This window comes from Triticum aestivum, chromosome 2A (assembly GCF_018294505.1).
Source record: "Triticum aestivum cultivar Chinese Spring chromosome 2A, IWGSC CS RefSeq v2.1, whole genome shotgun sequence".
Classification (NCBI taxonomy): domain Eukaryota; kingdom Viridiplantae; phylum Streptophyta; class Magnoliopsida; order Poales; family Poaceae; genus Triticum; species Triticum aestivum.
This window is the reverse complement of record NC_057797.1, coordinates 209,710,573-209,731,847: the sequence shown is the minus strand read 5'-3', so window position 1 is coordinate 209,731,847 and position 21,275 is coordinate 209,710,573. Positions and strand designations below refer to the sequence as shown.

Below are 21,275 nucleotides of genomic sequence, written 5' to 3'. Positions count from 1 at the left end.
AAGCGTTCAAGTGAACGGGGTTGATGGAGTCGTACTCGTCGTGATTCAGATCACCGATGATCCTAGTGCCGAACGGACGGCACCTCCGCGTTCAACACACGTACAGCTCGACGATGTTTCCCACGCCTTGATGCAGCAAGGAGAGAGGGAGAGGTTGAGGAAGACTCCATCCAGCAGCAGCACAACGGCGTGGTGGTGATGGAGGAGCGTGGCAATCCTGCAGGGCTTCGCCAAGCACCTACGGGAGAGGAGGAGGTGTCACGGGAGGGAGGGAGGCGCCAAGGGCTCAGGTATGGATGCCCTCCCTCCCCTCCACTATATATAGGGGCAGGGGAGAGGGGGGAGGCGCAGCCTTGCCCCTTCCTCCAAGGAAGGGTTGCGGCTAAGAGGGGGGGAGGAGTCCATCCTCCCCAAGGCACCTCGGAGGTGCCTTCCCCTTTTAGGACTCTCCCCTTTTTCCTATATCTTGGCGCATGGGCCTCTAGGGGCTGGTGCCCTTGGCCCATGTAGGCCAAGGAGCACCCCCTACAGCCCATGTGGCCCCCTGGGGCAGGTGGCCCCACCCGGTGGGCCCCCGGGACCCTTCCGGTGGTCCCGGTACAATACCGATGACCCCGAAACTTGTCCCGATGGCCGAAACAGGACTTCCTATATATAAATCTTTACCTCCGGACCATTCCGGAACTCCTCGTGACGTCTAACGGAGGGAGTACTACCTTTTACAGGCAAGGGAGCTTGCTTTACAACATGTACATGATACGTTTACAGAGAAACGATGCGGGAGAATCATACCACGACAGAGAAAAATATCCGTAAACAAACAGAAGAACGTATGCTCACCAATCCGCTTAACAGAGCTCGCCCTTTCGAGTTATTCGGTTTCACTTTCCAGCAGCCCAGCTCTGTCAGAGCCAGCCTCACGGGAATCAACATCCGGTACGTTCATCCTCATCAACAGTTTTGCGTGCTAGCGTCTGCCATCTTTGGCGCACGGCAAGAATATTACTGCCTTGCACACCGTGGCATGCATGGCGCATGTGGACCTATAAAACGCCACACGCAAGCATACGCATCACGTACACCAACCAGCGTCAGGAACAGCGCCGGCGCCGCTCGACCGATCGACCAGCCATGCCGCGGAACTACCGCCTGCCGTCGTACCACCGGCAGAGCCCGGCGATCCGGTGCCTCAACTTCCTCTGCGCGGTGCTGCTCACGCTCGTCCTCATCGCCGGCATCATCCTCTTCGTGCTGTGGCTCAGCCTCCGCCCGCACCGCCCCAAGTTCACGCTCACCGACTTCAGCATCCCCAACGTGAACCGCCAGTCGGGCGCCGCCAACCTGCCCGTCAAGTTGGCCGTCAACGAGCACAACCCCAACCAGAAGATCGGCATCCACTTCGAGGCCGTCTACGGCTCCGTCTACTACGACGACGAGCTCATCGCGTCGGGCCCCGTCATGTACCCCTTCTACCAGCCGCCCAAGGGCGACACGCTGGTGCAGGGCGAGCTGGCCGCCTCCGGCCCGACGCCCACCGACCCCGCGTGGCAGCGCTTCGCCAGCGAGGTGGGCGCCGGCAGCGTGGGGCTGCGCCTGGTGCTCAACTCCACGGTGAGGTTCCAGGTGAAGCTGTGGGACACCAAGGAGCACCACATGAAGGCCGACTGCGGGTTCAAGATCAGCGGGGACGGCAGCCTCCACCAGGAGGACAGGAACACGCAGTGCACGCTCTACTTCTAGAATTCTAGTGGATCATTCAAGCTGCTCTTCTCTTATTTTTCCCTTCCCTCTGAATTACTTCTCTTTCTTCTTGAACATAACTGCTTGTCATTTGGGTTTGGGGTGGTATTGGTAATTCCTTTGTTTTATTCATGTGCTTGACGTACATGTATTGGTTACTAGTACATTTTATAGACTGCAATCTTTCTAATGCAAACAGAATGACGTGAGCATCAAAGGGCGCTGAAATTTGGTTCCAGATGTCTACATGTCATGAACTTTGTGATCATTGTAAATTTGTAATGAAGCGTGAATGCATGTGAGAATCGAAAGGTTCCAAATGTCCTGCAAAATAAAAAGAAGACAAATCATACTGTATTTAACAATGGAATATCTGATGAAAAACATAAAAGACGACGACATATTTAACAACTAACTATCCAATGCAAAACATACGAAATATAGTTAACCATGGTCTGAAAGGGCACGATCTTTTATTTTAGTGCAAGCATCTATTTATGCATATGCTTAACCTTTCACCATATGCACTTTTCAAACAAGCCGTGCAGGTGCAGCCGTACCTCTTGTTTCTTCTAACTTTGTGCAAAGCATCTAACTATACGGATAGTCGAATACCGATGCTCTAACTCTCTTAACCAATTTGTTTTTTCGGAGATGCAGTCCAGTTGTTTCTCTCGCTTAAACACAGCATATCAAACCAATAATCACGTGATATAAGAATGATCAGGACTGACTGTCTACAAGAGGTCAAATATCAATACAACATCTACTGATAAGAACACCAATGCTTACGTGTTACACTAACCGATCATATAAGATATTAAAAGATCATAGGCGCACATCCATTCAATAGCAAAACCACTATGCGTACAATGCTTCATGGTCCGATTTGTGTACGACCCCAAATCTGATGCTCCACTGCAGTTTTGTTCAGCGCATCAACCGCTTTGATCTAGCGCGTCGTACAGAAATCGGACAACTAGTGTCATGTATAGCAAGGTCGATTCAATAGTTCTTTCTTGTGAAGCACATGCTACTGATTCTGTCAAACTGCAAACAAATTTACAGCAAAACTGCGGTGGTCATTTCCACATGCCCCAGGTCTCACTTGGGTGATTAACAAATTACAAGGCAACTAAAGGGGAAATCCCTCAACTAACCAGGAGCGCCAGAGTTGATTGATAGCTATTTAGTTTTCCTCTAGTCTCCTCAACACAGATTCAGCAAACATGCGCTGCCTGAAAATTGAAAAGGCTTGTTAGAAATTAAGTAAACTTAAAATGATTAACTGGCTAGTTTGACCAAATCAACATCCTCTATTATAGTTTTCATCAAGATAACAAGGGAAAAAGAGAGATTTTACGCACTTTTCCTCAGTATGTTTTGGACTAGGGCGGTTATGTTTCAGATAGCCATCCCATGGAACCTTCTTAAGACCAGCCCGAGCAGCTATCATGTCCCTCACTCTGTATAAAGCATTGCATCAGGTATAAAAGATTACTCTGACCCTTGGTATTTTCTTAGAAAAAAAGCATTATCAAAACTTTTGTGTTACCTTTCAGTAAATTCTATCGCTGTCTCCCCTTCCCTGAGATACTGAGGTTCCAAGAACCAAACATCACAAACAACAGCCCATGATGTCATAAGACGAACCAAATGCATTGTAAAAGATTGCCTGGTAAACATTTCAAGCGAGGTAACATGTGAAAAAAGGAAGGTATATAGGTGTGAACAAAGTAAATGTATATATTTGTTTGTATTCCATACTTCTTACTATTCCAGAAGGCGTCAACAAATATTTTATTATATTTGATAGCTATTGGACATACAGCACAGCCAAGCTCAAAAGCACCCTGAAAATATAAGCAACGAAACAATTTAATCAATGGATAGTTGTGTGATCACGCTCAACAAGCAAAAATGACAAAGCATATGCCACGCAATAAGATGACTGGTTTCCAGTGTTTGTTTTAATCAGCTTGTACTGAGTGAAAAGAAAAGTATTTTTCTTTCGTTTTCTTTTCTCCAAACTCAATTACAAGTCTTAATGATTTGCATGCAGAGAACTCCGATACAGATAAACAAGATGCTATACTAATACCATATATATGATCACTTAAGTCCCTGCAAAGAATGGAATTATGAATTCTCTCTTGCATAAACTTTGTACTGTCGTAGAATATTCAAAGAGATTTCAGGTGTACAACTTTACCTTCTTGAACATCACAGTGTACTGATTATTAACACAAGTTCCTTCCGGGAAAATCAAGAGAGGGTTGTTGTCTGGATGCTGAACATGATCACGTAACCTGATAAGAAAAAAAATCATTGAATAAACAGATCTTCAAACAGAAAGAGTTGCAAAGGAAAAAACTTACTTTCTTCCAACTACTTCACGATCCTTGAGATCATTACGGTTAAACCAGATGCAACCCACACTTTCCAGAATAGTCTTCTGAATAAATCCTGAGAGGGAAAATAATAAATAAATCAAAATTCTAGCATTGAGAACTAAACAAAAACTAGAAGAGAAGTTTCTGAAGAATAGGAAACTGACCAACCCATCCAGGATGCTTTTGCATGATGACAGCAAATGCTGTCATCTGCTCCAGAATAATAAAATCTATCATCGATGTATGGTTTGCAACAAATACCTGTTGTAATAATTAGAAGATTAATACAAGGGTATCAATCATACTGAGAAGTTTATAGTGATAAAGATATGAATGTTACTTATTTATAAGAACAACATGGACCTGCAGATAGGATTCTAAACAAAAAAATTATGTATTCATGGCACAGAGCACATACATGTTCCACAATTAAAATTTAGAAGTATGTGATAGAAAAATATCTTGTGGCTTGTGCTACCTTTCCGTGTGATATTTCATGGGAACAAGCCTTTAATTTAACACCTGTTATGTTTACACCTCAAAAGTGAAGGTGGTCACACTTCTCTTGTGTTCACAACCACACACATACCTCAGATATTAGTAAATGAAGCAAACAAAGTTAACCTGATAAGGTCGTGAGCTTGGGCGTGGTCCATGGTACTTGATCACTCCAGTCCAAGAAGCAACAAAAACACTGCACATCATTTCAACCAGCTTTCTCTGCACAAAGCTCGAAACAAATTAATGAACTCAGAACCCAAGAAGTTTTAAAGATAAACCACACTAATGTGAACAAAGTTGGCAAAACAAACATGAAGGTGCAAGACCAACAGAAGTAATGGTGTCAGGCAGGACCAAACAGCTGACCTATATCTCGGTTTATATGACTCCAGAGAGTCTAAATGCAATAGCAACAGTTTATGTGTAGAAGTACATGTGAGTGCATAAGCCTAGTTAACTCAATAAGCTTTAAGGGTTATCTAACAATAAACTTACTAGGCTTCAAAGATACAATCACAATAAACTAACTTACAGTACAACATACGATATAACTGGATTGCTTGTAGGGGCTAAACCCCTAAAAGATGTCAAAAAGGGATTAACTGATGGAGTGCCAATTAACGTTATGTATTGGTATTCACTGGGAAAAGGGAAAGATCTTGATCCCCACGATTCAGCACCGGAAAAAGCAGAAACAACCTTGCCATAGTTTGTTATTAATTCATTCCATTGAAATTTGAAGCAACACAGAAAGAGATAACCTTTAAGAAAGGTGCACTGATTTACCGCATTCACCCAACCACAAACCCAAAGAACCACGGACATGAATGCACACACAAACACATATAATTGACATTGGAACCAAGAGTACAGTTAAAGCTCCACATCAGACCGCTCATGAGGTCATATACACTGAATATGGACATATCCACAATAAGAGATAAACTTGATTCATGAAAATAAAATAGCTCACCTCTATTTTACTTTTTAGCCTATTTTTCCCGTTCATTAGGAAACGCACGGGAAAAAAGGCAGTAAAGAAGGCCATCCATCCTAGTATAAGTGTTAAGAACCTGATACACAATTAACTTATCAGATGACTAGATTCGATATTTACGAAGAAAAATCAATGAAAGCAGAAGATACACTGGATGAAACAATTAGTAGTAGTAAACACTAGCATACAAAGAAAAGTACAGAGAAGACAAATGTTTCTCTGCAAAAATTTACATAAACTTCAATTATTTTCCAGTACATTACTTGTATTGAATTATTTTACAAGTTTTGGAGAAGAAAACTTACAGCCTCAAAGGGAACATGAAAAACATTCTAGGCATCAAAGGAACAAATGTAATTGCACATGGAACAATTTTACACCAATGGGGTTATGATCATTGTTTTCAAGGCGTCCCTAAGGCGTCGCTGCGTCAGGGTGCGCTCCCTGATGGCAAGACGTCGTCCTCGCCTTAGACTATTGAGTAAGGCGTCCGCCTTGGCCTGTATGGCGTCTGAGTTGTCCGCTTTAGGGCCGGCCGTCTCACATGCCTTGGACCAAATCAGACGCTCTGGTCTGACAGGCAGGGAACAGAGATTCAAGGCGGAAAAAACTGAGCTGCGCGGAAACGTTGGCTCACGAGCGAAACAGTTATGAGGAGGGGAAAGATACAGAGAGAATCAAACCAGAGCGTGCAAATCTCCAGGATTCCAGCGAGAGGGTCTCTCCCCTGGCGACGGCTTCCTCCTCAAATCTGCGCCAGCTTCCTCCTCCCTGGCTACAACTCCCCACCCCTCTCCAGCTGCAGCTCCTCCCCATCCTCCTCCAGTGAAACCTCTTCCACAAGATCAACACCACAGCAAGGTATGGCTCCCGCCCTCTCTCCTCCCCCTTCCTCTCCTCTGCTCTTTCTTCCATCCAGCACCAAAGCTTGCCATGCTTTCCAGCTCTGCTCTGCTCTTTCTCCTCTGCATCTGTTTCCTCCCAAATCTGCTTCTCCATCGACAAGGCAGCAGCCCCACCACCGCTTCTCTCCTTCCCCATGCTTAATCTAGTTGCTCTAGTTATTTGGCTCTTCTCTCTTTTTTCTGGCCAGGTGTCCCTGCTCTGATGGATCCTTTGGCTGGTAATGCTTATGATCTATCCAATGACCCAGCTTGGAAGTATGGGTTCTGGGCAGATTTAGATAGGAAAGATTTTAATACATTGTGTGGCAAGATAGTCCATGCTGGAGTTAAAAGGCTGAAGCAGCACCTTTCTGGGGGTTTCAGTGATGCGGATAAGTGCCCTGAGGCATCCATAGAGATTAGGATAGAGATGCGCAATTCCTTAAACACTGGAAAGTTTAAAGCTATGGAGCGATATATTGATGAGGAGGATGCATCTGAAGTTCAAAGGCACCGTTCTGTCATATACACAAGATGATGCCCATTCTTTGGTAACAGCTTATTATGTCAATGCTAGTTGTTAAATCTCCAAATTGGCTGCCATTTATGTACACTTCATTATGTTAATGCTAGTTGTTGAATCTCATAATTGGCTGCCATATATTATATATGTATGTGTCTAAGGCGTCGCCTCACCTTACGCTTTAGCGCTTAGGCAGTGAGCCCCCCCCCCCCCCCCCCAGCGCCTTGCCTCGCCTTACCGCCTTAAAAACAATGGTTATGATAGGCTAAATAATACTTGCAGAAGGGCAGAAAATGTGCAAACTGCAAAGCCTGGTTTAGTGCAGGTTGTACGACACACAGCACTCAAAAAGAAAAGGGCAAAGAGTGAAACATCATTTGAAAGAGCTATAGCATGTAAACCCATTATTATTCTACTGCATTATCCTAGAATCAAACCAAATATATTTTGACAATAAATCAACAAGGCAGAATAACAGAAGTACTGATATCAAATCAAAAGAGGAAAAAGAAGTACAAATATTACATATGAGAACAAGCAATATCCCAAAAGCTCAGTATAAAATTCAGGTCATAGGACATAAGTACCTTAGCGGAAACAGTAGTCCATATCTTATGACTACTCCCAAGCACCATAATGGGAACAAATAGATGTTCCAGTTCCATGGCTCCGGAGAATTTGACTTAAAGCAACGTGTGAATGAATCCTGCATAAGTGCAAACACAAGCAAGGTCATAACTAGGCACCTAACGCATAAAAAAGAATCATAGCACAGCTAAGACACATATACTCGGTGGTCAATGAGACATGGCATAAAGATGTCAGAACTTAAACTTTCAGAACAAGGTTTAGGCTAGGGTTGAAGATTTGGTGATTGGGCGCCCAAGGGAGATTCTGCGGTTAGGGCTAGAGAGCCCTACGCTCAGGAGAGAGAGTTGAGCAAATAAAAGGATAATTTCATTCTAATTCTTTGCTGGTCTCATATCACAGGTCCCTCCCTCATTACATAAAGGGGCTGCCTTACAAGTGAGAATCAAACTGAAAGAATAGGACTCTTTAACCTATTTGAACACAAACTGGACCCTGATAGACTTATAGTAATATACCAGGACAATGCCCGTGCGTCGCAACGTGATATAAATATTCTAGTATGTTAGCTTGTGATTAACCTGCCAATAAATGCGATTGTGTAAATAAATGTTTATCAAATCCTGCCCGTGATTTACTTATTTTGATGAGAAGTTTGGTAAGTAAATTAAAGTGAATTGGTTCAAAAAGTAAGTAAATTAAGATGATTGATTATCATACAAAGAAGGTTAGACGAAGGGGTGGTGAGAAGAAAAGTGAAACATGGAACCTCACATTCTTTTTAAGTAGTAGAGATAATCCTCTCCCCGCCTCCACCTCCCCAAATATGAATAACCACTATTATTTTCTAATTTACAACCTGCTCAGACTTGCAGGTTTGGCTTCCTCTTATATTGGATAAGGCGAATATTATGCCATAAGACAGAAAACAAACACATTCAAATTATGTGCACCTCAAACAACAGGTATTTCATGTTCAAAATATAGAGGCTATGAACATATACATACACGAAAGATGCTCAAGTTCATATCCATGAAGGATGACAGAATGTTCAATGTTCTATTTTACACCTCCATTAAGGGGTTGCTTGGATACCTAGATTATAGAGAAGTAGTTTTTCTTAAACCTGATTTCTGGTGTAACAACCAGAAAAATTGTTTGGATTATCTAACAAACTCGTGGATATACTAAACTGAGTTTTCCAAAAGCCCCAAAACCCAGTTTATACAAAACGACTAATAGCCATTTTTATATAAACAACTTTTCTGTATGCATCAGGAGATCAATTAAGTCCGACGCGCTGATCATGGTACACTCCGACGGCCTTGACAGCAACTTGACAAAGCCAAAAGCCGCCATTGCCGATCTCGGTCAGGCACCCAGGAGCAGGTTGCGATGCTCCACCTAGCCCAGCGCCTCCATGGTGGACGCGGACTGCGGCCAGCTGCCATTGTGTCCATCGGCAGCTTCACAATTACCGTCGTCGTCCATATGCTCCAGCTTGTGCGTCGTCGTCGCTCCTCCCTAGCATGTGCGTTGTGCTCTGCTGTTACCGGCAAATCAATACAGCAGCTAGGTGTTACATGCGTGCCCGGCCTGAGAATCAATCAAGGTGCTTTACGCCATGTGCTTGTGTCTTGTCATATGTGAGCTGTATGTACGTGCATCTTCATGGCGGAAAGAATTCGTCACTGGAGCGACGTATGGGGACCTGGACCAGCATTCATGACACCGGCGAACGAAGCAGAGCACAATCAGGCGAGCAGCGCTACCACCCCGGCGGCCACGGCGATGGCCGCGCAACCCCGCCGGAGAGCCGTTTACGGTGTGGTTGTCCGCTGCTGTGCGTGTAGGTGCCAAGAGCGAGCCGAAGCACCGCACCTCCATGAATTGTTTTTCTATTTCCCCCAAAATGAAGAACTCAAAATCGTGTTTTTCTATTTTCCGATCAAAACAAGGTATTGTATGTACTTACCTTATAACAGAATAACAAACCAAAACTGGTTTTCCTACAAATCCTCCAAAAACTCGTTTTCTAAAATCTCACATATAATTCCCTATATCCGAACAACCACTAAGGGAGAGTTGTGAGAGTACTAACTACTGAGTTATCATCACTTCCTAAAAAGTTGACTTTATCGAGCAAAACAAAATGATCAGCAGCTAGACAATTTTTCATCCTATCAAAAAGTTGAACTTAACAATGGCAAGAACTTCTGTAATCTATAATGAAGTCACTATATCGAAGGAATACTCATCCAAGCACCACTGGTTCTAGCAAGAGAAACATGTTAGCCCTTTCAATTGGGTGTTCGCATAAGCTAAGTTAGCCTCAGCCAGACCGAAGCCTTCATAACAATATTTCAAAATTACATAATGGTGAATACTAACCGCGCAATTCCAAGAGTCAAAAATTTGGAAAATATAACAAAACCCCTCCTAAATAAACAGAAAAAACAAAAACAGCCTTTCGAATGACTGACCGTATTGCTTTCCATCTAATCCAGGATCATTGACTATTTTTTAAGCCAAATATGTAAACTACAGCTGGAGATGTGTTGAATAGAATAGCCATAGATATAATAATGGCAGTAAACAACAAGCTAACCCTCAAAAGTTCAAGAGGTCTTAAATCAAGGTGGCCAATGACAGGACATCCAGCTAATAGCAACATGCTAGAATCCTACACGAACTGAACCAAAACCACACAAATTAAACATTTGTAAATCAAAATTATAATTCTTACACACCTTTCCACCAAATAGTAAAGGTGAAAGAGGCTTGTTTCCCCTTATCCTAAACCTTGCAGATCATAAGCCTAGAAACGACTACTGACCTCATACATTCCCACATGAAACAAGAGAGAAGGTAAAAGGATCAGAAAAGGCACTCACATCGACGATGGCGCCCGCGGCCTCGGTGAGCACCGGCGAGATGTCCAGCAGATCGCGCCTGTAAAACCGCATCAAACGCCTCAACAATCTAGCTGGAATCGATAATCAAACGAGCGAGATCGAGAAGCAAGCAAGGCGCAGCGGCAGGGGGTTAGGGCTGTTACAGGGTGAGACTCCTGGGGGGTTCCTGCGGGAGCGAGTCCGCGGTGAGGTAATCGTCGAGGTTGGGCGCGTCCAGCGACGACGCCATCTCCTCCCAGCGGCCGACGCCGGCGAGACGACGGCGACGGCGATGACGCCGAGGAAGGCTTGGCGATGGGGCAACGGGTGTGAGATTGGGCGCAATGAGTCGTGGTACGTCCAGCGAATTGATGATGCCGTGGATCAGACGTACAGCGAGGGGGCGGCTCATAAACAAGTGGACACCACCGTTCTGCTGACATGTGGGGCCTGTATGCGAACATGGGCCAAAGTGCCGGGCATATCGGGCAGGTCTTTTTGTAGTCCATCTCGGCCCACGTAGGATCCATATAGTCCAGGTCGTTCGTTACTCCGGCTACCCTCCATACCCTTGCACATCCCCGCCGCCCGCCGCCACTGCGTCCCTAGCAGCAGCCGCCATGGCGCCGACGGCCGACTCCGTCGACCTCAAGGGTCAAAAGAAGGCCAAGAAATCCAACTCCAAAGACGAGAGAAAGCACCGGAAGGATAAGCATGATCGTCCCGCTGCGGACGAAGCGTCTCTCCGCAACGAGGCCAAGCGCAAGCACAAGGGTGGGCAGGAGGGGAAGGAGCACGGCAAGAAGCCCAAGAAGGAGAACAAGGCTGGGGCTGAGGCCGAGGCTATGGGGGCGGAGGTGAAGCGGGGAGAAGAGAAGATGAAGCGGGCGATGGAGGACGAGAGGTTCGCGGCGGCGCGGACCGACCCGAGGTTCAGGCCGATGCGGCGGAAGGAGGCCAAGGTCGCCCTGGACTCGAGGTTCAACGGCATGCTGACCGACCCGATGTTCGCTTCATCGGAGGCGCCTGTGGACAAGCGCGGCAGGCGCCGCAAGAAGGGCGCCAAGGAGAACCCCATGCTGCATTACTATCTCAAACAAGAGGAGGGGGATGAAAAGGAGAAAGTGAAGCTGGTCCAAGAAGATGATGACGATGAGGTGGAAGAAGAGGATGAGCAAGTTGAAGAAGAGAGTTCTAGTAGCGATGACGAAGAGGAGGAGGAGGACGATGACGAGGTGACGTTTCCCATCCAATTCTATGATGTTTCATTTGATTACCTTTCTCTGCTAGGGGTTGCATACTTCTCCATTTTCGCCTATGCTCTCGCTTGTGATTGGGAGAGAATAAAACTATAAAAGCATGTCCTTGTGTTGATACGTATATATGTGAGATGTATGGTCTGGTTGGTAGTTTGTAATTATTTGATATGTGCTGTTTAATTCCATCTTTCATGTCGATAGCACAGATGCTGTTTTAATCCCAACTATGAAGGCTACAGACTCACAGTTATGGGGATTTCTTCAACTTGTGGTATATGTTTGTGCTTGCTGTAGTCTTCTTTTTTTCCTTTAGAACGTGGAGCTTATTGAGAGATGCTTGTTAGAGACAGAGAAATGCGTGTGTCTGTAAGCCACACATCTCAATATGTGACTGCAAGAACCATTTCAAACTGCGACTCTAGATCTTATATACTGATTTTTTTTCTGCAACTTACTGCATAGTTGGTTTTATTGCCTGCCAATACGGGTCTCTTAGGTAGGTCATATGTTTTTATTTCTAGGATTTCCATATGGTTACTAAATTATCTTGATGGGACACTTTACTAGCTGTATTTTTCTTGTCGTCAAGAGAGACATGTTTCTTGCATTCCTTATAATTCCTGCTGTCTTTTTTCTGCAGTGCTCTGTCGGCAGTGACATTGCTCATTACTTGATGGCGAGGCATGATGATACACCTATGATTGATAAGGAAACTCATAGGCTTGCTGTTGTTAACATGGACTGGGATCACATTAAGGTGTGTGCACTAATTCATTAATTCTATTCTATTATCTTGATAAGTAATCCTCTGCGCCTAAACTATTTTAGCCATGCTCAAACGGCAATTTGGTTATTTCCGTTGCTTGAGAATCCACCTCGAAAGAAAAAAAAAATTAGGCCACTTGCATTCCTTTTCAGCTTTTGCATTTGCTTGATAAACCTCTAAGGGCTCTTTGGATGGCAATTTTTTAAAATAGATGATGGTAAGCAGGACTTTTGGAAAGAAAAAATATATGTTCTTTTGCTGGTTTGTTAGTTCTTTTAGATGGAATGCAAAAGCCTTGTGTCTCAATGTATTGATAGAAGAAGTTGTATGTACAAGCCTACGAGAGGCCACACCCCAAAGTACAACGCTACACACTAGGTGGTAGGCACTGCAGGCAAAATTGTCTAAGGCCCGTCACCACTGTCCCTGCGCACAATCTGACCTCAGCTTTGATTCTGTCAAGCAAACTGGCGACGCTAGGATGGTTTCATTGTGCTGCTTCCAGTCCACCTATATTGGGACTGCCCTTTTGATCAAAACTGTTGACAGATGATCATTCCTAATAAGAACAGAGGAATATCATTCTTTGATGAGGCTCTTCTAGCCATTCAAGACTTGCCTAATACAATTGCTCTTGAACTAGTAATCATGCGCTGCTGGAGCATATGTACTCTTAAGGAATGGCAAAAAACTCATAATGCTGCCCCACATGTTCAAGGGTGGTGCAACATCCTCAAGAAAGACCTCAAGATCAGAGCTTAAGAGCAAATCATCACAATGCTGCAGAAATCAGGAATTGTATAGATGTGTATTTTTTGGGATGTGTTTGGTTTCAGTAATGAAGTAGAATGTAATGGGTCTGTGATGTCCCTGACCTCGGTTCCTGCGTTTGGCTCGAGAGGAAAACAGAATGCACCGATTCCACCTGAGGGGAATATACCCCCGAGATGCAGAATGCACTCATTCCTCTCACCCTCTCTCGTCTCACCCCAACAAGCAGCCACCACCGGGGGAGACGGGCCCGATCCCGCGCGCTCAGCTGCCGGTTGGCCTCCCGACCACCGCCGGCGAAGCCAGCCGGCCTACGAGCCGCCTGTCCATCGCCCTCCTCCCTGCAGGCTCCCTCACAAGAGCTCCCAAACCCACTTCTACCTTGCTGCACGGTCACCATGGACGTCGCCCGCAGCGCCGTGCAGCCGAAGCCGCCATCTGCTCGCGTCCGGCCGGTGTTGTGGCCTCCCTGCCCGCAATCTACTTCCTCTCGATCGTGCCTAACTCATGCACCCTGCGTCACCCACGGATGATTGGCTACCGGCTGTGCCACTCGCAGATGCCATGGTTTGGTACCTTTCAGGCCAACAACAAGCAATCAATTCCTATCAAGAACAGCAGCAGCCAGCACCCAGCAGCACAAGCAAAGAGCAGAAAGCATCAGATCCAATAACTTAGTGCAAGCAAACAGCAGTAGAGCACCAAGCAGCAAGCATCTGAAGATTAAAAGTGGAAGAGGTTGAAGAAGAATGAGGATGAGGAGAGGATGCAGCTGGGTTACCTGCGGCTGCGAGGAGAGGCTGCTGCTGCTGCTGCTGGTGCTGGAGGGGACGGTCGCCGGTCGAATCCAGGCGCGCCGGCGGCGGTGGCGGCGAGTCCAGGCGGTGGGGAAGTGTCCAGGAGGTGGCGGCGCCATCTGTGCGACCTGGGAGGCAGGGAGGGAGCGCCTCTTCATTATGTCGTGACCCTGCAAAATAGGGTTCCTGATGGTCCAGGCCGTATCCCTAACGTGTCCCCGCTGACAGCCAATCCTCCATGACCTCGCCTCTGCACAGCTCTATCACCGGCTTCCGCAGGCGCCTCCTCCTCACTGTCATTGCCATGCCAGCCTCCGCCACCCGCCTCTTTCTGCACTACGGTTGACCCCAACAGCCACTGTCGTCAACGCTCTGACCTATCGCCCACCCGAGCTCTGACAAGCTGCTCCTCCACCTCCACCACGCCATGCCGTGACCCCGCCTCCCGAGCACAGCTCTCCGTCGTCACCCAACCTACGCTGGTGCTGCCCACCAAGGAAGGCTGATTTGGACAGCGGGTTTGACCAGGCGACGCCTTGACCTGAGTGAAGGTGCAAGGAATCAAATCCTCGGCGCTTCCTTCTATCCTGCTTGAAGATGTGTGTAGATGCACACGGTGATGCATTACTTTTACAAATGATGCTTAGTACCAGTACTTGTTGACATGAATTTAATACTAGTAGTTGCTAAATGATGTTTACTGTCAGCATTAGCGTTGAATTTAGACGAAACCAAACACCGAGACGGAACCATTCCATTCCATCTCATTAGCTCTACGAAACAAGGAGATGGAACCATTACATTGCATTCTACTTTGTTCTCTAGGTTTCTTTAGCTCTTTTCGTTACCTTTACTTGTACATATTTGAACTTTTCCTTAATAGAAAATTACCATAGAACGATTCCGGAGTAAAAAAACAAAACAAAAAAAGAACACGACATAAACATGATCGCCAATTAAGCTCCCTTGCATGTGGCAGTGGGCATCTGGAGAATGGTTTGCTACCACCACTCCACAAAGTCATCCCTGGGAATGGGCCGACGAGCAGTCAGTCAGATTCAGTAGAGGACGTCGTGCCACAAAGTGTGTGACTGGTTTGTTAGGTTGAAGTATGATACATAGATTCATCTTGTTTGGCTTAAAGATGTTTATGTTTCTATTCTTTTTGTTTTGTTGAGAACAGGTGAAATATCTAGCGGTAAAACTTCCCAAAGAAATCCCTAATCCCCATCACTCAAACGCACTTGTAAATTGTAATGATTGTATTTTCATTTAAAATATGTCCAATATTTTTGTTAAGTATTGAAGCACTTCCTTTGATTTTTATGGCAACCCAACAAATGTCTTTGATACTTAATATTCTGATAACTGAATGAAATCCTGCTTTTACTAGAACTGAGGATACAAACGACTCATTGGGATTTACCTTTTTTTTGCTTGTAGCAATTTCTGTTTTGCTTCTTGAGTTCAGAGATATTATCCCTTTGTTTTGCCCCTTTCAACAGGCGGTGGACTTGTATATGGTGATGACATCTTGCATCCCAAAAGGTGGACGAGTTCTATCAGTCTCAATATATCCGTCAGAATTTGGACTGGAGTGCATGAACATTGAGACAACTCAAGGCCCGTCTTCTCTTCTTGGTATTCATGGTGATAGTGATGGTGATGGTGGGGAAGATGACAATGATAATGGCAATGACAGTGACAGTGATGAAGAGGACGACGAAGATCGTGAGCATGACTCTGAAGATGACAATGATAATGACAATGACGGTGATGAAGACGATGACAATGACAGTGATGAAGACGATGACGAAGAAGATGAGCATGACTCTGATTCTGAGAACAACAAGCTGCGTACTTATGAGCTAAACAGACTGAGGTTAGGAATAAAACATAGATATTTTTTGCTGATTGTCATCATGTTTATTTATCTGTTTGTCTGGGACTAACTGAGATGGGTTCGAACATGTATTTTAAAACCATGATCTGAATCTCCATATTATTAACTGAAATATTAAAATGTTCAAATCCTAATGTAATTGTAACTACGGTGGCTTCTACTTCACATGTTTGGGTCTTTGGGATTGTGTGCGTATGTCCAAACAGCCTTGTCTGTCCATCTTTTTTATGAACTATAGTCCATATCAAGCTTTTAAATCTAGGCTGATACGACCGATATATCACTTTTGGGGCTCTACTGATATAAACATAACATATCATTTTGTAAATATCATTTTCAAACATATCATCTGATATGGACCGAAATATCGACCGATATGGCCGATATCTAGCCCGATATGTCCACCGATATAGAATGGTACGTAGATGACAACAATTATTTATCAGAATGCACTGAAATAAGATTATGCATTTACAAGTTCATTATGTATTATCAAAGTCATGCACAATGTTTCGTACAAATGCATATATATACGTAGATGACATCATATATTTTGTTTTACTAAAAATAAATGTATTTAACAAAATAATGAAAAAAAAGACTAGACATATTTTCTCTGATATATCTACATATCGTCCGATATATCATCCGATATCCGACATCTGATATGTCGAAGCCTAAGTTACTTTCCAAGAGTTTCTTATTGTGTTCTCTTGTGATTATGTTCTTACTGCAGGTACTACTATGCAGTTGTGGTGTGTGATTCCAGTACAACTGCAAATCACCTATACACGACTCTTGATGGTACCGAGTTCTTGAAAACAGCAAATGTGTTCGATTTGCAGTTTATTTCGGACTCTATGGAGTTCAAACATCCTGCTCGCGATGTGGCTACAGAGGTATCTTGTAGCTGCACCCATATTTGTTGGTACTCATATTAAACTGTTCGCACTTGGCAGCATAAATGTTACCCTTTTCAGAAGTGGCTGAATAAGTTATGATGTTATTTAAGCACAACTTGCCTTCCCCTCGTGCTAAGTCGTATTTTCAGTTCATAATTTATTTGACTCCATGCAGGCACCTCCGAATTACAAGGAGCCTGATTTTGAGACTCGTGCTTTGCAACATAGCAAAGTTAAGCTCACATGGGATGATGATGAGCCAGAGCGTAAGAAGAAACTGAGGCGGAAGTTCAATGATGAACAGGTTAGCTCTATTACTTAAAACTCAATAATAAATGTGAAGGGGGCAAGTAAAGTGTCATAGTGGACTCTTGTTTTTTTTTATCTTCTTGGGACAGTTGTGAATTATGTTGATGACATGCATTTTCTACCCTTTTCTTCTCATGAAAACTTTCAATCTATATGTCATTGTTTCTTGTCCTTCTATTTTTTTCTTTGGTTTGACATCTTTAACGTCTTCTCTTTTTTTGTCGCAGTTAGATGACCTTGGTGTATTTTTAGCGAGTGATAGTGAGTCAGATGATGATATAGATGATTCTGGTGATGAGCCTCGACCAAATGGAGTAGCGAAAAGGAAGTTAACAAATAAGGAACGGTTGGCTCTTTTACTACAAGGAGATAAATCGGATGAGGAACAAACTGATGACCAGGACATGGAGATAACATTTAACACGGAACTTGAGGACCTTAGCAAACGTATCCTTGAGAGGAAGAGCAGCGAGAAGAAGACTGTCTGGGAGATGCATCAAGAAAAAATGAAGGAAAAGCGGAAAGCTAGGAAGAGGTCGTCGAAGGATGATGATGATGATGACGACGATAGCAACGAAGATGGTGCTGATGAAGATGATGATTTCTTTGAGGATGAAAAGTCTGATGAAGACGTTAAGCCAATGAAGAAGCAGAAGGTGAAGGCCAAAGGTAAAGAAAAAGGGAAAGGAAAGGACAAGCTTCCAGAGGAACATTTCGAACCAGAAGCAACTAAAGAAGAGTTGGAGCTCTTGGTTGCTGATCAGGATGCAGGCAATGGTGCAAAGGGCTTTAACATAAAACGCAAGAGTAAAAAGGGCAAGAAGGGCAAGGATTCTGTCGAGGACAAACATCCTCATATTGATCTTAGCAATGACAAGAGGTTTGATCCCATGTTCACGTCTCATCTGTTTGCGCTGGATCCTACTGATCCCCAGTACAAGAGGTACTACCAGCATCCATCACCTTCATCTGCCCATCCTACTACTATTGTATAATCTGCCTGACCTGCATTAACTGTAATTGATGCTGACTGTGAATGGTTTTGTACAGGAGTGCCGACTTCAAACGAAAGCAAGCTGGGAAGAAGGGCGTGCATGCAGGCACATTGGATAGTGAACCACCTGTGGAGGAGTCATCTCCGGGGAGTACATTGCCACCTGATGATGCATCGACTAGGAACATCAAGCAGAAACATGCCGGGGCGTCCACGGAGAAGCTACAAATGTTATCTGCTGTTAAGTCTCTCAAAAGGAACCTCACAGCGTTCAAGAAAGGAAGCAGCACGAGATGATCGTCTTGGCCTGATATAACCTTGCTGATGAAAATGCCTCTGAAGCCTTCAGAATAGTTTGAAGGTTTGATGATATGCCATTTTTGGACTTTGGTAGAACTATGATCCAGCTAGACAAAAAATCCCTGTTAGGCTAGATAAATACCCTGAAGATTTTCTCAGTCGTTCATGTGCAACAGGCATGTTTGCAAGGTTTGTGTTTACCGGCTGTTACGGTATTCAACTATAGTGAATGTTGGCTTTTTGCTAAAAAAGATTATTTATCCTGTGGCACTCGCACGTGTTACAGCCATGTGCACGCTGGAATCCAGATATAGTCGAGTCCAAATGTCTTCCAAGGTGGAAGCGTCTGTAAGGGTTAAATTGCCATGCCCGTGGACCGCAATCCGTCTTAATCCCACCTTCTTCTTGCCGATATCACTACAATATCTAAAGTCCCTCAAATATAAGCACTGTGAGCCCTTCGGGGCTGTGGAGGGTCAAGTGACCATCTGTCTTATTTTTTTAGGAGAATCACTTAATTTTGTTTAGAAGAATCATAGTCTCTTAGGGCATCTTCAATGGTTATAAGATAATTGTTGGTAGATTTTGCCACATACTCCCTTCGTAAACTAATATAAGAGTGTTTAGATCACTAAAGTAGTTATCTAAATGCTCTTATATTAGTTTACAGAGGGAGTAGGATTTTTGATAATGTGTCATACAATAAATGAAGAAAGGGAGAAAGGTTGTATGTACATGAACCAACACTTCTTGCACAAGTTTCAATGTAAAATGAGAGATCACCTCATTTATTATCTCACATCTTATTGGTAAACTAGATATAATTTATTGAAGTTGTTGTATGTTAAGGTGTTGGCTGATGACATGACATATTTTATCAACAAGCTAACATACAAACTGTTGAAGATGCCCTTACCAGGTGAGTAGGTATTGTTTCTTTAAACACACTACAATCGAAGTGGCTCACATACACTCACCCTTAGACCTTACTCCTATGAGCACCTCTAATAGACTGAACCGGCACATCATCTTAAGATTGATGAAGTCATGATAGATGCCTTTGTATTCGACGGGAACGTCTCCTTCCACTGAACGCACATCATCAAAAAACCTGGAATAAATCCAAAAAAACGCAAGTACCAATGTCTAGTTTGGGACTTAAACTTCGGTTGGCAGGGGATACCAATGTCCTCCTAACCATCCAACAATAGGTATTGTTTAGTGTTTGGGTCAACCATCCAACTACATGTGTCCAACACTTAATGGGTTATATGTCACACTTTCTAAACTAAAACCACTACATTTATTTTAGACCAAAGCGACTACTTTTTGCGACAAAAAAGGGTTACGTGTCACTCATGTACATCTGGTATAAGGGAATTAATAATGCAACTAACTATATCCATGCCAATTAAAGTGATGTACCATCGCACAGTTGCACGGTCACTGCCAGCTTGGCCCATCACCGCCTCCTTTGCGTCACATGGTTGCATGGGCGCCATCAGTCCAGCACCACGCCGCATGTCCCGCCCATCTCTTCATATTTCTCCCCCTTATCTCATGGCGGTACGCCCAAATCACCACCTCCTCCGCACCACACGGTTGCACATACACCTGGCCCATCACCTGCTCCTCCGCGTCATATGGTTGCACGGGTGCCGCCAGTCCATCACCGCCTCCTCCGTACCACACAGTTGCATGGGTGTCCAGCCCACACCGCCTCCTCCGCGCCACAAGGTTGCACCGGCTTTTCATTTCCATCACCAGGCCGCACACCCCGCCCATCGCTCCATCTTTCTCCTCTTCTTCTATGTGGTAATTAACGTCCAACGACGACGACGCTCGGGGCCTAGAGGAGCAGGCGACAACGTAGGCCGCCTCAGCTAGCAAAGGTGCTAGACAGGGACGACCTCGTCTTCGGAACTTGGTCACCTTCATCGACATGCCATGGTCCACAAGGTCTCCAGTACAACTCTTGATACCCCATTCCTCTCCCTCTGCCATTCTTTCTTTGGTAGGCTGATTCAAATTCAACCCCGCTCACTTGAGGGCTAAACAAGTAGCAGACTATACCGTGTAAGGTTTCAATATGAAAGCCTCATGCTTCATTGCTTGAGTACCATGTTCGTGCTTGTGGATTAACAATCTCAGGTAGTTTATACACGACATGCTTTATGCTGCTTCTGTTCCACAATGCAGTGCATATGAGTCTTTCAAAAGTCAAAGATGTCCATGTTTGACCAAGTTTCTAGAATAAACTATCAATATCTGAAGTACTAAATAAATAAACTATAGAAGTACATATGGATGTTGATTTTTTAAAAACTTAATCAAACATTGATACGTTTGACTTTTCAAACAAAGTATGTACTATATTTTAGAACAGAGGGAGTATTAATTAGCATATGGTTCCACGCCTAAGGAGCACGGTCTCTAATTGAATTTAATTGGCACTAAAACAATAAGACAAGGTGATAACTAGGCTTTTCCATGAAGATAATTTGGTTAATTGTCACCGAGTCGCTTATGTACACATTTGCCTTATTAATGCATCAATAATGTTATGTTCAAATGAAAACTTCGATCAATCACTTGTACTATTATCTCTTGATCCTCCCATTTTCGTCTCTTCCTCTTAGAGGCCGCTATAAACATGCATCATTCCTTTTTCTGTTGTTAGTCAGTGCAAAGCATTGCTTTTATTTCAAATATGGTCTTTCTATTTTGATTTTATTTATGCATCTAAATGATCG

At 44.2% G+C, this 21,275-nt stretch overlaps 3 protein-coding genes across 5 annotated transcripts; 2 read left to right on the top strand and 1 right to left on the bottom strand.

Moving 5' to 3' along the window:
• The first annotated feature begins 857 nt into the window (after positions 1–857).
• On the top strand, positions 858–1,740 carry LOC123188395 (NDR1/HIN1-like protein 26). Its single transcript, XM_044600482.1, has one exon. The coding sequence runs from the start codon at positions 1,036–1,038 to the stop codon at positions 1,738–1,740; it is 705 nt and encodes a 234-aa protein (XP_044456417.1). The 5' UTR covers positions 858–1,035.
• Positions 1,741–1,848: 108 nt separating this feature from the next.
• LOC123188394 (glycerol-3-phosphate acyltransferase 9) lies at positions 1,849–10,910 on the bottom strand. Of its 3 annotated transcripts, none has more exons than XM_044600481.1 (13): positions 10,686–10,910; positions 10,522–10,579; positions 7,626–7,744; positions 5,608–5,707; positions 4,758–4,853; positions 4,298–4,394; positions 4,119–4,206; positions 3,953–4,049; positions 3,508–3,593; positions 3,296–3,415; positions 3,108–3,206; positions 2,901–2,978; positions 1,849–2,064 (listed from the first exon to the last, which is right to left on the bottom strand). In XM_044600481.1, exons 1-12 carry the CDS (start codon positions 10,769–10,771, stop codon positions 2,930–2,932), a joined length of 1,095 nt encoding a protein of 364 aa, XP_044456416.1. In that variant the 5' UTR covers positions 10,772–10,910; the 3' UTR covers positions 1,849–2,064; positions 2,901–2,929. The 3 variants fall into 3 exon arrangements, with proteins under 3 accessions (XP_044456416.1, XP_044456415.1, XP_044456414.1); XM_044600480.1 differs by lacking the exon at positions 1,849–2,064 and adding an exon at positions 2,433–2,790; XM_044600479.1 differs by lacking the exon at positions 1,849–2,064 and having other exon boundaries at positions 2,433–2,978.
• Positions 10,911–11,075: 165 nt separating this feature from the next.
• Positions 11,076–18,785, top strand: LOC123188393 (pre-rRNA-processing protein ESF1). The gene is made up of 7 exons (XM_044600478.1): positions 11,076–11,756; positions 12,421–12,537; positions 15,620–15,996; positions 16,754–16,916; positions 17,095–17,223; positions 17,456–18,171; positions 18,279–18,785. The coding sequence occupies exons 1-7, from the start codon at positions 11,142–11,144 to the stop codon at positions 18,517–18,519; spliced, it is 2,358 nt and encodes a 785-aa protein (XP_044456413.1). The 5' UTR covers positions 11,076–11,141; the 3' UTR covers positions 18,520–18,785.
• Positions 18,786–21,275: the final 2,490 nt, after the last annotated feature.